General features: G+C 38.3%; 3 protein-coding genes across 5 annotated transcripts in view; 1 reads left to right on the top strand and 2 right to left on the bottom strand.

The window, feature by feature from the left end:
* Positions 1–968: 968 nt before the first annotated feature.
* LOC116841979 (protein ERGIC-53) lies at positions 969–7,071 on the bottom strand. Its single transcript, XM_032810588.1, has 10 exons — positions 6,856–7,071; positions 5,849–5,905; positions 5,456–5,726; positions 4,282–4,381; positions 4,102–4,213; positions 3,525–3,696; positions 3,262–3,446; positions 2,998–3,191; positions 2,060–2,238; positions 969–1,980 (listed from the first exon to the last, which is right to left on the bottom strand). Exons 1-10 carry the CDS (start codon positions 7,022–7,024, stop codon positions 1,944–1,946), a joined length of 1,476 nt encoding a protein of 491 aa, XP_032666479.1. The 5' UTR covers positions 7,025–7,071; the 3' UTR covers positions 969–1,943.
* Positions 7,072–7,970: 899 nt separating this feature from the next.
* Positions 7,971–12,065, top strand: LOC116841981 (vesicle transport through interaction with t-SNAREs homolog 1A). Its single transcript, XM_032810590.1, has 4 exons — positions 7,971–8,449; positions 8,581–8,639; positions 10,109–10,456; positions 10,883–12,065. Exons 1-4 carry the CDS (start codon positions 8,356–8,358, stop codon positions 11,039–11,041), a joined length of 660 nt encoding a protein of 219 aa, XP_032666481.1. The 5' UTR covers positions 7,971–8,355; the 3' UTR covers positions 11,042–12,065.
* LOC116841978 (long-chain-fatty-acid--CoA ligase 1) overlaps positions 12,045–16,392 on the bottom strand; it is a 26,111-nt gene continuing 21,763 nt past the window's right edge. For all 3 annotated transcript variants that reach the window (XM_032810585.1, XM_032810586.1, XM_032810587.1), the window contains 3 exons: positions 13,295–13,516; positions 12,726–13,043; positions 12,045–12,498 (listed from right to left, as the gene is read on the bottom strand). In XM_032810585.1, the coding sequence (XP_032666476.1) occupies positions 12,361–12,498; positions 12,726–13,043; positions 13,295–13,516 (678 nt within the window). In that variant the 3' untranslated portion in view covers positions 12,045–12,360. The remainder of the gene's footprint in view (positions 12,499–12,725; positions 13,044–13,294; positions 13,517–16,392) is intronic.

Below are 16,392 nucleotides of genomic sequence, written 5' to 3'. Positions count from 1 at the left end.
CTCTCTCTCTCTCTCTCTCTCTCTCTCTCTCTCTCTCTCTCTCTCTTATTATTGCCTCTTTTTGGATATTAAATATAAAAATAACTAGCATAATGAAAGGTGGATCTCTGAGTTCAATTATCTATTAATTCCAACAATTTCATATTTAGAGTCAACGCATCAGTTTTGTAATAATAAATATTGCAAGTAAAATTAAATCCATAGAGCATTTTTCTTGTATTTTTATCAGATCCTTGATAGATTTCTTTTTTATTTTATGGGTTTATCTTTCAACGCTTTTGATTCAATGTGCTGAAATATGAATTATTGAATTATGTTCATGACGCAATAACAGGATATCACTCAAAATATATTATATGCCTAAAAAAATGGAGAGGAAGAGGAGAGAGAAAGGCATAAGATATGCCCTATTTTCTCTATTCCTCTACAAAGTATCATTTTTTAATATAATAAGCGTAATGAAAGGTAGATCTCTAGGTTTAATCCATTGATGCCAACGACTTGATATTCAAAATCAATGCATTAGTTACATAGTGATAAATATTATAAGTAAAATTAAATCCATAGAGCATTACTGCATTTTTCTTCTTGTATTTTTGATCCTTGTAAATTTTTTTTATTTTATGGATTTATCTTTCAACGCTTTTGATTCAATGTGCTGAAATATGAGTTATTGAACCATGTTCATAACGCAATAACAGGGATATCACTCAAAATGTGTTATATGCCTAAAGAAATGGAAGGGAGGAGAGAGAAAGGCATAAGATATGCCGCATTTTCTCTATTCCTATACAAAGTATCATTTTTTAATATAAGCATAATAAAAGGTAGATCTCTAGGTTTAATCTATTGATGCCAACGACTTGATATTCAAATTCAATACATTAATTACGCAGTGATAAATATTGCAAGCAAAATTAAGTTTGATACCTGTGTACGCAAAGAAACAGATGTCCATAGAGCGTCTCTTGGTTTTTCTCCTTGTATTTTTATTATCAGATATATATATATATCATTATGCATTTACAGTATTCAATAAATTTTTACAAATGTGCAATGATGTGGGGAATAACAAACTTAGAGATCCTCCCATTCCACCCCCAATACTATCACTACTGCTCATACATCTTATACATGTAACGTTAGTCAGAGTCCTCACTGTAGCTTCAAACACGTAGTCGTCGCTCATGATCGAGTTTACACGACAATGAGAATTGGTACGCGCGAATATACCTTTAAACATACGACATTCTCCGCTACAACTGCCTCTGATGGAATAGTTGATCACGTTTATCGAGTGACGATACAGACAACGTAATCGTAAGCATCATATACTCAAGTACTAAATGCTCTTCATATAAAATGTACAAAGATCTGCATCGAAAGCTTCGTTATCAGCGCAACGACAAATCAATAATCATATCACGGTATAATAACGCTATAATAAAGGAAAACCACGAAAACGAATACGTGTGCGTAACGCTAAAGACGTTCGCGCAACAACCGCGACAGTAAAAAAATATATATGTATATATTATATGTATAACGACTCAAAAGAAAAAAAAAAGGAAAATTGCGAAACGAACACTTGATAGCTTCGAGACACTATCGATTATCTAATTCGTAACTTCGATCCAATCTTTCCCTCGAAATACGTGCACGCCCTGCCAGAAGTCAATAAGTTGTAATACATGAATCTTCCCTTTAAACGGTTGAAACAGCGAGACAGTCACATCATCATGAAATGCTTTCGTGATCTTCGCGGAGGCGATACTCAACGCATAATTTCAGATCCATCTGGCAGATGAAGGATGCATTTATTGTACAAATGTCGGGACGTATTCTTCGCGAGTACGATTAACGAGTAATAAAAATATTAAGACATAATTCACAAACAGAGAATGTATTGTACGTTCACCATGTGGAACCGGACGATGAGTGTGTTAGTAGAGTTTCTTCATCTGTGCCTCCTTATTGTCCCTGTAGATGAGAATCGTTAGTCTTTAGATAAACCTGCTTTTCTCTCTTATAAAATGACGTTCATATCGTGCATAATTACCGATAGAGACTGTATCCCAATAATATTAACATTTGTATCCCGATGAATAGCAAGAACATGCTGACCGTTAAACAATTGGTACTAGGACATTCTGTCTGCCTCATTTGTTTTTTCAACGTGTTTAACCCATCTCGCATCTCAGTTATGAGCGATTGATAATCGTATCCCATCGGCTGCACCTATGCAATTTTTTTATATTAACAACGCCGCCAAAAAGTTGCGATTACATCGTCACTATTACATTCAGTGAAAAAATATGGCAGTGGCAACTATAAAGTGACAACTATGCGAGTCTTCTATGTAAATTTATAATATAAATGTGCAGTTTTTAATAAATTACTTTTATAGTTTTTGTAGCTAAAGCTTCGTAAAATTACAGCGACCGTAAAATAGTTTATTGTACTGCATACATTAAGGCTCCTGGCTCCTCTCATTGTCTACCTCTTTTTAGTGACGTCAGAAAATGCAAGCTAAAAATTCTTGCAAAATATGTTAAAATAAAAATATATATCCATAAAAGAGCGACATTTGCAATCGATTAAACAAATTTATAAGATATTCCGTGCACTCCCTTTTTGCTCTATCAATAATTTGTTGTAAATTAACGTAACATATAATTCATCTTCTTAACCTGTTTCTTTGCCTATTTCTATTCAGATTAATTTACAATAAATTACTGATTGTTAGAGCAAAAGGAGATTGTACGGAATATCTTACAAATTTGTTTAATCGATTGCAAATGTTACTTTATGGATATATATTTTTATTTTTAACGTATTTTGCAAAAATTTTTTGCATGCAATTTCTTGCTTCTGACGTTATTAAAAAAGAGATAAACAATGCGAGAAGCCAGGAGCCTTAATTCTATACACAAAATTTGTGTAGTTGTCATCACTGTGTCTTTTTCTCTGAGTGCAGAATGGATAAACAATGTAAACCTGTGCCGTTGGAGCGCGCGTTTGATGGTTGAGAATCGACTCAGCTTTTGAGTGAACATCAGTCACGAACGACTTGATTTCCCTGGCTGTGCTCAATATAGCATTTTGATTCGTCAGCACAGCGTCGACTTCCTGACGACGTATAGTGTCGATCAGCACAGGCTGACCCGCGTGGCCACCCGGTACTTGCACACCTAAGATTCACGTGTTTAGATTAAGAAGAAGTCGTTTTCACGCCGATATTAGTGCATGCGTGTAACTCACCGCCCGCTTGAACCTGAGATATCAGACTCAACGTTCGCTCCTGCCTACCGACAACCTCGTCTAACTTCCTGTGAAGCTCGCGCAAAATTTCGAACGTCTGACTTTGACCGTCGAATATCTGTCGTAATTCCCTTTGGTTCTCCGACTCGAAATAGTCCTCGGATACGGTAACCTCCGGATTCTCTCTGTTCAAGTGTCGTCGTTAAAGAGTTATATCTCTCTACGTTGCGATATCGCGTCGTTACAGATGAACGTGTCCTTACTTGCGATACTCATTTTTCTGCTCCTCCATTTTCTTCTGATAATCCAAGTATTCCTGATTGAGTTTGGCCTGTTCTTCTAACGAAACCTTGTGCTTATCCACCGGCAACTGTCCGGGTGGGTACAGAGAGGTAGTTAGGAAGTGCAAAACATCGTGATCATCGGCTAGGCCACCTGCAAAAAAACAATGGTTTGAAATATGTACATAAGAATAATTACGGAGAAAATATATTATCGTGAAAATTATTTTAAAATATATATTATGCCTCTCTCTCTCTCTATGTTTTTGTATAAAGCTAGATTATACTAAAATTATTATATAAATTATTACAGAAATAGTAAATTTTATGATCTACCAAATATATGATACAAAAAACGGTCAATTGCAGTATTTTTTTTAGTAAAAATCAAGCCTGCATAACATTAAAAAAATATATATAGCGATTTCAGTCATGAGATTTCTGTACAGTTCAAAATTATAAAAATTTACTTGTAATTTTTATTATCGTATTTTTTCTTTCTAGTAGTAGTTTTTCTTTTTCTAGTGGATCGTCTCTTTTTTCATATGTATATACATACCAGTAGCAGCGGAAATTCCAAAGTATCCATTCTTCGGTAATATAATGTTATCTATTCGGAAGCAAATGTCGTAATCTTGTTCGTTGTTCGTCATACCGTTGTGGAACAATAGCTAAAACGGAGAATTCATGTCGATTACAGCGTCAAATCGAGAGCGATATAAAAATGACCTCGACTCACGGTCAACGTATTCCTGTAATATTCTATCCGTGCTCGCGTGGCGAATGGTTTATTGCGGAAATCTCGTAAACACCCCGCCAACTGCTGCGTAGAGCCATCACTGTTTTACAACAAGAGATAAAGGACATTTTTAAACTGCTTCGAACACACGTCGTGAAACTGTCGGACGTACTTTTTCAGATGAAATTAGAAGCGTATCATAAATTGTCGCGAACGCGAGCCTACACGATAATTCGTTATAACAGGAGCCAAAATGATAACGGCTGCGCTCAACAGAGAAAGCTGTTTTATAACCGTGGTGAAATTCGTTGATCTGACTGATGTATGCTCTTAATCTTAATTGAATTTAAGAGGATACGCCAACCAGATCGACGAATTTTACATCAGTTGCAAAGCAGGTTTCTTTGCTAAGTGCAACCATCATGGAAGATATCACAATTTTTTAGAATATAATAAAAAGCTAATATATATACACCATGTACTATCACTTCGGTTTTTGTTACAATTGATTGTAAACCAATAAGCAGTGGCTCGTTCGTTTTAGCGCTAACTGTGACTATTTGATACGGCCCTAATTTCATTAGAAAAAATATGTTTAAACCGTTTCATAAACTACTATACATTGGGTTTAAAAACATTTTGCATAATTTTTCTTCGATGCAGGTTGGGACACAGCCAATGATCCAATGAAAAAATTTCTGGAAATTAATATAAAAAATTTCTCACAGAGCTACTATTTTAATAGTAATTTAAACTTAGATTTAAGTCAAACTCTATTCTGACAATATGTTTGATGGGTTTGGAGTTTAAACTATTGTTAGAAAATTAGCCTTCAGTGGATCATCAACTGGGTTCGCGTTGAGATCCAGATACATATGATTAGTTGCCTTCAGTACTATAATCGTCCACTGAGCTCTTGGATTTGGTGTGTACTTTCAGATCTCATCAAGATCTAAAGGTACAAGTTGATAAGATCCAAAAATTCAGAGTGTTCAGCGATCGACTACGTACATTCAGTACAATACAACCGCTTATTGAGCGCTTAATGAGCTGTTGATTATGATTAGTGTATTTTTTAGGTCTAAAAGAATATACCAATCGAATATATAAGCTTACTAAATGCTCAGTGAGCGGTTGTTGTACTGAATGGACACGTTGGAACGACGTGACTCACTTCGTATGATCGAAGTTCTGCATTCCATCGTTGACAATTGCCATAATGTATGGATTGTTGTGCTTATTGTCATTGTCGAAAGAATCGAAGAAAACTCCCAGTCCTGTCCACATGTCCGAACTGCCAAAGACGCTGCCGTTGTAGGCGCCTTTCGCGGTTGTGTACCAGAATGCTAAGCCATCTGCTCCTATCCTGCCACGACCGCTTATGCGGAATAATATCTCCGCCTCCCACCAGTCAAAATTTATGGGTTGCTTTGCCCATATAGCACCTAAAAAATGTTTTCAGACTCATATTATTCAGCTTGTAAGCTCGCCCAAAATTCTCAACTGTTGATTTAGTCAACACTAATTGAGTCTCTTTGCAAGCTATTGCGCAATCCTGCATACCAACCTTTCTGACTCCTGAGTGATGGTGCAACTCTCACATTCTCTGAGCTAGCAATGGCATCTGCAATGCAAAGTACAAGTAGATATACAGAAGGTGTAACTATATATTGGACAATATTGTATTTGTAATCATATATTGAGAGAAAAATGTCTAAAAGATAAAAATATTTATTTATTAGGTGGTTACTAATATCATGTTTACTTAAATCTCTTTCTAAATTCTTTTATTTAAATAGAATCAACAATTGCTTGAAGTTTTATGACAAACTACAGGAAATAAGGAAATATACATATTCCTATTTGACAAGAATGTTCCCTTAATATGAAAATATATATGTTAATGTAAGTAAATATGTTCTTTGTTCCCTCAAAAATGGATATTTCTTTATCTTCAGATACTTTTCTCTCAAAACATATGTGTGGAGTATTGTAGGAGGATGTTTTGACAGACAGCAAGCAAAACATATGTTCAATGAAATTCAATGTATACAGCCGTGTTTTGGGTATGAATATTGCACAATTCTCTCAGACATAGGAGAGGAAAAGCTCTCCTAACATCATAAGCAATATTTCAACGTCTTAGAAAAGAAATAGAGGCTTAGAAAGAGATATCTCATACACAATCCCTGCCATCAGATCCGAGGGGCTGTTTTGCAAGGCAAATCGTGACTGGAAATCAATAATAACGCGAATAATAATACGTTGACATTCTCTAATGCTACACGCTACTCGCCGCATGTTAGTTGACGGGCTTTTTCTGCCGAGGAAACGCGCACGCGAACGTCGACGTCAGTGTTTTTACTCCATCCGGAAGACGCGTGTGATGCGTCGTCATCGCGTCGGGATCGCGATGCACCTGCCGCGCCCAGCCAGACGGCCGTGCTTCCTGGTTGGTTGTGCGAACCGGCACCACGCGTATAACATACGGAACCGCGGGAGTGTAGCGGCGACGGCGGCATCGCGGCGAACGTGGTCGCGCGAAAGGTTATGGCACGGGGCATTGATACTCACTTCCGCCGTATTCCCAGAACGGTACGCTGCCATCCTTCTGCGCGAGGTACGGCGGCTTGAACGAGTACTTGTACTCGAATTTCCTATGCGGCGTCTCGCCGCGGCTCGGCGAGACGGCGCAGCATATTAGAAGGACTAGTAGCCACCTCACTTCGGCGGCCATCTTCATCTCGACTGTCGGTCGGCCGACTGAACGAGACACTCGTCGACGTGCTACGGTCGCGTGTCGCGCGGTATCACGGACGCCGGCGATTGGCCGAAATTCGTCCGATTTTTAGCCGCGATTGGCCCGCGAGCAGTGACGTGTCATCGTCGTGGCCGCATTCCTCAAAGCCGAATGACACTTGACCACTTTTAACTGTTCTTTAACCGATCTTTAATTCGCAGCACGTGGATGAGTTCTTTCGAGTCGTCCCTTCGAGCTCTCGTTTCGCTCGTTCGAGAGGTTCTCTCGTCGAGTGGTTTGTTCGTGTCGCTTCTTCTCACTCTTACTTCTTCCAGCATCCGAATATGCGTCTGTCTTGTTTTCAGTGCAAAAAGTGCGAAAAGTGCAAGCAATACGAACACACTTAAAATCAGCTCCTTTCTCATTGCACTTTCTGTACTCGCGAACTTTCTCCCGCCCTCTTCTTGTCGTCGACGTTCGTCACGTTTTGAGTGCAGAAAGTGTAAAGCGATGCGACACTGAAATATATACTACCTGGAACGCGCGCTACCTCTTAAGTGTTGCGGGATGAGAGAGAGAGCATGCTTGTAGGTCTCGAATAGCGCTCTATCCTTGTCTAGTATAGTCTAGTATTGTCTAGTATAGTCTGCACCAAAAGCTAAGTCGGCTGATTTCTAAACATAAGCTGAATTTCCGAATTAGGAGAACCATCTTTGCTTTGTTCTTCTTAATGATAAGTCAATAAGTGAATACTAATAAATGAGAATAAATATATATTTTTTTTTATATCTTAAACTTTCGTTCATAAACTTAAGTCATTGCCATTCAACCACTGTTTTTCATATTATCTCTAATTTTTAACTTGGATTGTATCACGTTCTCCCCACTCTCTACTATACTATGAACCAAACAAGAATAAGAGAGGAAACAAAGAACTTCTCCCTCATCCCGCACGCCTCAAGAGGCAACGCGCGTTCCAAGTAATATATATTTCAGTGTTGCAACAAGATGACAAGAAACAAATCTAGGCGCTTAAAAAAGTCTATTTGCACATAACTTCCCGTGACTTAATTTTTTGCTGATTTCCAGAGCAATTTGCTTAAGTGTTGTTTTGATCGTTAATGTCGAGAAAAAGCAGTTTGAATCTCGCGACTCGCATGCTAATGCACCCCGATATCCCGCGCACGTGATAAAGTACAATCGGACGGTGCGAAGTGTGCCAGCGGTGCAAAAAGTGTTCCCTCTCCCCCCCGTTTGCGATATCGCCTTTGCGTCGCGCGATTTAAATCGCCATCTGACTCGTGTCTTTAGTCGATGGCACACCTGTGTCCAAGATGGCGTCGCTCATTGACAGCTACGAACAGCAGTATGCTGTTTTGACAGCTGACATCACCGCGAAAATCGGCAGAATAAGGATCCAGAGTGGCGGTGAGTAACTCGTAAACGCGACCGAAAACTCGCCGTGCGTTTGCGTCTATTGCGCGACGACGCGCGTCACGACGATCGGCGCGAAAACATCGTTAAAGCACAATAATCGATATACGTGACGTAACTTGCAGGTGAGAAAAGAGCCCTTATTCAGGATGTGGACCGGCAAATTGAAGAAGCTCAAGAACTGGTAATTAAGTTGTTCACGTTCTCTTCATTGGACTAGAAAAATGCCGAGTCATTGGGTCGCGATTCGCGAACTGTCAAGGGACGGTTGTAATGTAGGGTTAGAATGGCGTTTGAAGGTTCGTTGCGTGTTTTACGCGTATCTTTCTCTATAAAAAATAATAATAATTGTCACGACGCGTTATTCCAGATACGTACAACGACGATTCATTTGAGCAAACCTGTGTATGTACCGGTTCCCGATAGATTCACGCGTGTCGAGAGATAATGTATTCTGTATGCATAATGAAATGAGAGATCAAGTGTTTGATGTGTACAATAGGTTGCAAAACGGTTTAAACACGGTGAAGTTGGGAACTCACCAAGTTGTCACAATTGAGGGTCATTACAGACTTGTGTAATATGATTAATAATACTAAATACTGAGAATACTAAATAGTTAAATAATAGTTAAGAATACTAAATAATAGTTAATAATTGATGATATAATTTCTGGACAAGCTCGTCACACACAGTAATGACTATCAACTTTGGCAGTTTGGTAAGATTTCGATTTCATTGTCTAAACAGTTTGCAACTAAGATCCATGAGATCTATGCTTAGGCTTAGTAGTCATTACTTGAAATTCCCCTTAAATGGGGTATTCAGATTTGAGTTCAGAGTTAGATGAAAGTTTTTCAGTTGAATTGCGACTACAAATATAGTATAATGTTATATATATTATACATATATACTCAACTGAAAATTTCTGATATAACTTTGAGTAAAATTCTGAATTCTCAGATGAGACAAGTTTTGACCGACAACTATTAATATGGTTCTTAGATTCTTATTCAGAGTTAGATTCAGGTTCTTCAGCCGAATTATAATATACGTGACACATTCATACTTGTAGTCACAACTCAATTGAAAAACTCTCATCTACTTTGAATTCAAATTTGAGTATCTCACTTGAGACGAGTTCCAAGTAATAACTACTAATACATGATACTGTACACGGAATACACGAAAGGATTTTCTAACGGATTTTATGAAGACCCTGTAGCCTTAGATTCTTCATACTTGCTTCTTTATGTGAATCCTTGGACCTTTAAATCAGTTTGTCATCGATTGAACTATTGACTTTTCAAATCGATGTTTTTTTAAAAATGTTTGATATTCTTTGTTTTTGCTTTCATTGATAAAGAAGGACAATTAATTTATCTTTCTTAAGCTCTAAATATCAAACAGATAAAAGCTTATTTTTCATCTGACATGAGAAATGGATTTCATTTTAACGAGACTTAAATTTGGAGATTACTGACAACTTTATGGAGATTATTTACAAATATTATTTAGTGTTGAATATTAAAAGTCACGACCGAAGAATTCAATGATTGCGTCAAGGGAAAGTTGCTTCGATATATCGATCAAGATAAAGAGAAAAGGGGAAAAAGATATTTCACGCCACTAGAAATCACTTGTAATCTGTAGCTGGAGCAAATGGAGTTGGAGGTTCGTGGGATGAATGGAACGGCTCGCGATCGGCTACGCAGTCGTGTAGAGAGTCACAGGGCAGAATTGAAGCGCTTGACTCAGGAGTTTCAAACGGCGAAGAAGCCAAGGGAGGACGTTATGGAGATTACCGTGGAGGAATCCTGGGAGAACAATGTGACAGAAGACCAGAAGAAAAGATTGCTGGATGCGTCCGAGAGAATAGAAAGGACAGGACGAACGTTACAGAATGGCTATCGTATGGCGTTGGAAACGGAGGAGATCGGATCGCAGGTGTTGAAGGAGCTGCACGAGCAGCGAGAAACAATACAGCATGGCAGAGGAAGGGCAAGTTGTTAATTTTATGCGTTTATTCGACAATTAAGAAAATATTGGATATCGATATAATGCAGTTTCGTAGTTTTTACTGTTTTCTCTATTTGGTTGCAAATATTTTTACAGTGTGGAAGTACAAATGCCAATGTAGGAAAAAGCAGCAAATATTGTGTCAATAACAAAGAAGAAGTTAAAAAATAAAAAAGTTTTTGTCTTTGATACAGCTGCTTTTACGTACATTAATATTTGTACTTTCATGTTATAAAAGTATTTTGCAATTCTATGTAATCATAATATAGAAAAACAGGAACTATGAAACTACACCGACATCCTTTAATAGCTTTGCTGGATCAACGAGCATGTAATTGATGCTAATAAGAGAAAAAATTGTATATAAAATCATCAACCTGCAAATATATACGTTGTGTTTTGTTTTAGTTACGGGAAACAGATGCGGAGCTAGGACGGGGGTCTCGATTATTGTCGGGAATGATCTACCGCAGCCTCCAGCTGAGGATTATTTTAGCGGCGGTGGCGTTATTACTCACAATTGTCGCTTGCATTGTGATATACTATAGTTTTAAGTCTAAAAGTTAAAGAACGTACACTTTCTTCGGCCGGATGACCGGCTTGTGGAAGCCATATTTATTATCAGAGAATTCAAAATGTTATTTCTATCAAATTGCGAGGTTCGTTAGGTAATTATGTGATCATCATTAACTGTCGTGTCGTCTACTGTCCGACTTGCTCGGACTTGTTTGTCACATTTTGCCTCGACGAGCGACCATCATCGCTGTGTACATCTTATTATCTCAAATTTGAATTTACCTCACGTTGGATGAATCGCGGCTAATATAGAGCAGAGAGAGAGAGAATGTCATTGAACAAGAGAAAAAAAGGTTAACCAATGTTATGTAAGTTTCCTATATAAAAAAAAAAAAGATTGAACATCCACATGGCAGAAAGATGAAGCTTGAAACGGTGCGACCAATGAGTCAATTTGCTGAATCGATGGATGATTACCAAATGCGTTATTCCGAAATGCGCCGCCTGAAAATATTCGGAACGTTGCGAGAAAGATCGCAAAAGCCCTTTGGTACATAACATACATACACAATTGTTATATGAGATGGATATACGGAAGTTTGATTGGTCGGTATCACATCTTGCGTTCTGAAGATACTCCGAATCACAAAGTGTATACGTATGCATACGTATATATATATATATATACATATATATATATATATATATATATATATATATATATATATATATATATACACACATTCCCAGCGAGAAATGTATGTATTAAACGATATCCATTATTTTTGACGTTATGCCGACTGGCGAGCATGTTGAACTGTTATCTCTTCGTGTTCGAGTTAACAGCTACGTGTCATTGTTGTTATTATCCTGCCCGAGTCGAGCTGTGTAATTGTGGATTTTATCAACTAAATGCATTCTACAATCGTGTCTTACGCAGAAAACAACAGCGATTTATCATGTATACTAAGGTCATACGCGGGTAAGGATCGATTCGTAAATACACTGAAAGTATCAAAGGATGCTTATATTTGAGGAAAAAACTAGACGCGCCTAATAATAACTCCTTTTATTACTTGTAATGTTATCATTTACCTTAATAGCCTAAACGGTGCTTTTTTGTCTGCGTTCCTAATGTACCTGTGAAAATGATATATAATAAAAGTATCGAGGGTTAACGAATATTCGATGACAACAGTGGTTTCAGTGTATGTATGTATGCGTGTGTATATGTACGTGTGTGTATGTGAGAGAGAGAAAAAGAGAAAAGAAAAAGAAAGAGAGGCGGCGAGAAGGCGCTTTCCTTCCTTCTTGAATCATCACTTCGATCAGTGCTGGTGCGGGCGAGCAATAACGATCGCTCAGTCTGGTCAGTCCAAATTTTGATAGAGATCTTCTATCTGCGGCTTGAAATACGCTTTCAGTTGAGGCCGTTTCGTTTTCAGCGTTGGTGTTAGAAGACCATTTTGTACGGAAAACGGATCTGGGTGGAGATAAATATCTTTCACCTGCAATCGAACAGTCAATTCGTCAATAAGTGCTTATCACACGCTTAACTTTCTTCTACTTTCGCAAACAATGAGGAATGAAATAAGTATTGATGATGTTTCCGATATTCTCGAAATAGATGGAAAAATAAGAGAAAAGGATAAAGAAGTTAACGTCCTTATTTTGTTGGAAACTATCCTCGAGAAGATTGTTTTAATGATTGGCATTGTCTTTGATGATGGTTTACCTGCTCGAAGGATTTGAGACCAGCTTCCTTGCCCCACGCTAACATATCGTCCAAAATTAGTCTTTTAACTTCTGGATTAACGCACAAGACGCTAAGCGTGCCGGGGATATTGTTTTCCAGCGCCCAGCACTTGACAACGTCTACGTCTGGTACCACTATTGCTATGATACAGGATTTCAGTGATTCCCCGTGGACGAATACTTGTTGCACATATTGGCTGCGTATATAAATATTCTCGATTTTCTCCGGCACGATGTATTCCCCTTGCGATAACTTAAAGATATGCTTCTTCCGGTCGATTATCTTCAACGTTCCATTCTGAAATGCAAAATGTGATGATTCCAAAACGTTCATCTTGTCGCAAATATTTTACTCCCGTGAGTCTTTAGTAGACGAATCTTTCAGTTGTTCGCGCCACGTGCAGTAAGCTCAATATTTACTGTTATAACCGTGACATAATATATTGTGTTACTTGTAAGTGTTCCGACTAACTTGAACATTCGTGAACTACAAATTTTGTGCATAATCGCGACAGCATGACGCAATACAACGAGAAAAATATTACTTACAGGCTGCCACATCCCGATATCTCCCGTATGATGCCATCCCTGCTCGTCGATAACCTCGGTGGTCTTTTCGACATCCTTGTAATACCCCGTGAAGACGTTAGTGCCCTTCACGCACACCTCACCCTGGTTGTTCGTCGCGTAGTATTCCATCTCCGGGACATCGACGAGCTTCACGCAGCAACATGCTACTGGTGGTCCCACGTGTTCCGGCATATGATCGCCCTACAATCGTCGGCGAGAGGGTGAGTTTGCGTATGTCTTATGTTCTAATCAGTTATATAAAATGTTATGTGCGAGCGTGACACATGATATAGCGACAATGAGCGCGGTGAACGATAGATCTTCCTAATGCTCAAGAGGCGTTCGATAGCGCGCGGAGCTGATGGTCTTGTGATGGAAGACATCACGTGTCCTGGCACATGGTTGTAAAGCTTTGATTCGACGAGCTGACAGAAATATCTACGGCCGCGCGCGACTGCAAGCTCTCGTCACCGTCTATATATCTACGTCGATACTCGCAGACGCGCCAAGAATAGAGAGCACGCGTTGAGCGTGATTATTAGTCAGCATTCAATAAAAACAACGTCTTCGAACTTGCCTGACTGCGCCCGTGGCGAGCCATCTCTCATCGCTTGTTATTTACCGAGGAAAACTTGAATATTGAACGGCGATTTATCGACACTCGTGGATTTTTTGCCCGCGCCAAATCCGATGATCAGCGCGGATCAATTGTCGTGTGCTCGTGCGAACACGCGTGAAGAATCTACGGAATCTCGGCGGAGATCCACGCGCGTAAGTTTTCGCGAGAGAAACGAAATTTAAGCGCATTGTGCTTGTCGCGGTGCCAAGCAACATTTGATAAAGTACGACAGTGTCGCTTTACACGACACTTCAATATTCTTCTATATTCTCTTTCTCCCTCTCTCGCGATTTTCAAGTGTAATGTCGGTCGAATATTTTTATCCTTACGCGAAAAAAGAAACATTTAATTCCGTTAATATAATTGACTTTTCCGTTATTTTATAAGATTAGGAACCAGACGACAAACTTGATTGTCGAGAGACAGAAAGATTTGTAGGTAGTTTCTGCACCGTCAGTTCTTAGTTATTGCAATCAGGTTTTGATACAATTAAATGTTCAGATAAATGTTTTCTGTCTCTGTAACAGAGGTATCACTTCACGTCGCCGAATTTTCATGTGATTCCTAGCCAGCTGCACGAACTGAGATCTTATTCTTCCGTGTACATCTACTATAAAACGACAGTCGTACGAAGCAATACGTTACGATAAACGTTTCTCAGAATAGTTTAACGTTTTTATTGACGATAAAGTTACTTTGCGATAAAAAAAACAAAAAGCACGAAGAAAAACGACGCCTGAAGCAAGTAAGACTTGATGCGCTACATCAGAAAAAAAACCTCGCGTATTACCAATGATGTTTACTTGTCGCGACTGATCTGTGATTTATCGTTAGATGCATTTGTCATCTATTAAACCTGACGGTTTCATAAAAAATGCATCCGCTCAAACGTATACTGACTATTTGTATAACCAGTCGCTGGTAACTATAGATGATCGAGAGAGGAGCGGGGGATTCTCTATAGTGTATACCACATTAGTATATATGCGTGTGCTTACGTATACATATAAATCTTTTTATATATTCTTTGCACGTTCTTCAAACGACGTCGCGTAGACTACGACGTTGCACATTCTTCAAACGACGTCAATGAGCTCGCGAGCGTACGAAACGTTGTTTGTCTAAAGAATATAAAAAGAAATTCGCAAGGGCGAGCTTAGGCTATTCGCGACTTGAGACACGCGTAGAGAAATAAAATGCATAGAATAACCAGTAACAAATGGTTGGGTCATTCAAAACATTGGGTTCGTTTTTCAACAACTGAGGTCATATGAATATAATACAACTGGCAATAATGCTGATAATGTCTAAATATAATAGTATTGATAATATAGCAGTATTGATAATGTTAAATACATACACAGTGTGCCTCAGAATAGTCTTCAAAATTCTCGTGGAAGTATAATATGGAGTGAACATAAAAGTCCTACATTGTAATATTCGCAATAATTATCGAGATTAACTAAAGAAGATCCGTAAATAATCACGCGAGATATCTAATTATTAATTAAAAAAGATTAGCGAATGGTCGTTCACGATAATATATTAATACTAATGATAATATATTAATGACTAAAAATCTACGAAGTTATTGGGAAAAAGGTAGAGGGCTTTTTTGTTCAGTTTGACTTAATGTACAAGCACACGACGGCAGATGTTGCCACTACAGCTCATCTACCATATCTCGCGTGATCATTCACCAATCTTCTTTAATTGATATCACGATTATTATTGTAAATATCGCAAAATAGTATAGGGCTTTTATGTTTCACCTTAATCCATACTGTGTCTCTGTACAAGAGTTTTGAAGGTTGTTCTGAGACACTCTGTATAATGCAAACAACATTGATACAACATTGATACAACATTGATCTGTATAATGCAAACAATATTGATAACGTTCACATACGACTAATGTAAATAACATTGTTGATAACATTCTGCTGCTAGAATGACGACGATCCTTTTACATTAAAGCTTCTGAATATTTGTCGCGGTCATGTTGGGTCGTGACGTCAGAGAAATGATACGCTGAAAATTCTTTTCCGTGTCACGTCTTTTTTTTTCAAAGAAAAAAATATTTTAAGTAAAAGGATAGTTTTCTGAACATTTTACAAGTATACTCAAACGATCTTAAATGTTCTTTCGTGCAAGTATCTTTTCATTTAAAAATGACACGTTGGAATTTTGGACGTGCACTTTCTCGCTTCTAACGCCATTAATCAAGAGTTCCGCGGTGACTAAGGATCTTCACGAGAAAACTGCTTGCAATATTAGAGGATTCGAGAAAACGGAATGCAGTCGAGTCAGAGTTGACTGAAAACTCGAACCGAACTTTTTGGCCGATCCAAGGAAATCGCGAAATACTCCGTCTACGCAAAGAGACGCAAAGCGTAACGTATTCTACGAGATTTAAGTATTCCATTTCAGTATTCCACGATGAGTGAGAGAGAGAGAG

The sequence above is a fragment of the Odontomachus brunneus genome, unplaced genomic scaffold (assembly GCF_010583005.1).
Source record: "Odontomachus brunneus isolate Ranch 3 - 2012 unplaced genomic scaffold, Obru_v1 Obru_scaffold_019, whole genome shotgun sequence".
NCBI classification, from domain to species: domain Eukaryota; kingdom Metazoa; phylum Arthropoda; class Insecta; order Hymenoptera; family Formicidae; genus Odontomachus; species Odontomachus brunneus.
The sequence above is the reverse complement of the archived record's forward strand: the minus strand, read 5'-3'. Positions and strand labels throughout refer to the sequence as shown.

Coding starts and splice junctions, on each gene's coding strand:
- LOC116841979 (XM_032810588.1), bottom strand. CDS start 7,024: ATGAAGATGGCCGCCGAAGTGAGGTGGCTACTAGTCCTTCTAATATGC. Junction 4,214..4,281: donor ATTACAGGAATACGTTGACC/GTGAGTCGAGGT, acceptor TCTCCGTTTTAG/CTATTGTTCCACAACGGTAT. Junction 3,192..3,261: donor ATCTCAGGTTCAAGCGGGCG/GTGAGTTACACG, acceptor CGTGAATCTTAG/GTGTGCAAGTACCGGGTGGC.
- LOC116841981 (XM_032810590.1), top strand. CDS start 8,356: ATGGCGTCGCTCATTGACAGCTACGAACAGCAGTATGCTGTTTTGACA. Junction 8,450..8,580: donor AATAAGGATCCAGAGTGGCG/GTGAGTAACTCG, acceptor CGTAACTTGCAG/GTGAGAAAAGAGCCCTTATT. Junction 8,640..10,108: donor TTGAAGAAGCTCAAGAACTG/GTAATTAAGTTG, acceptor TGTAATCTGTAG/CTGGAGCAAATGGAGTTGGA.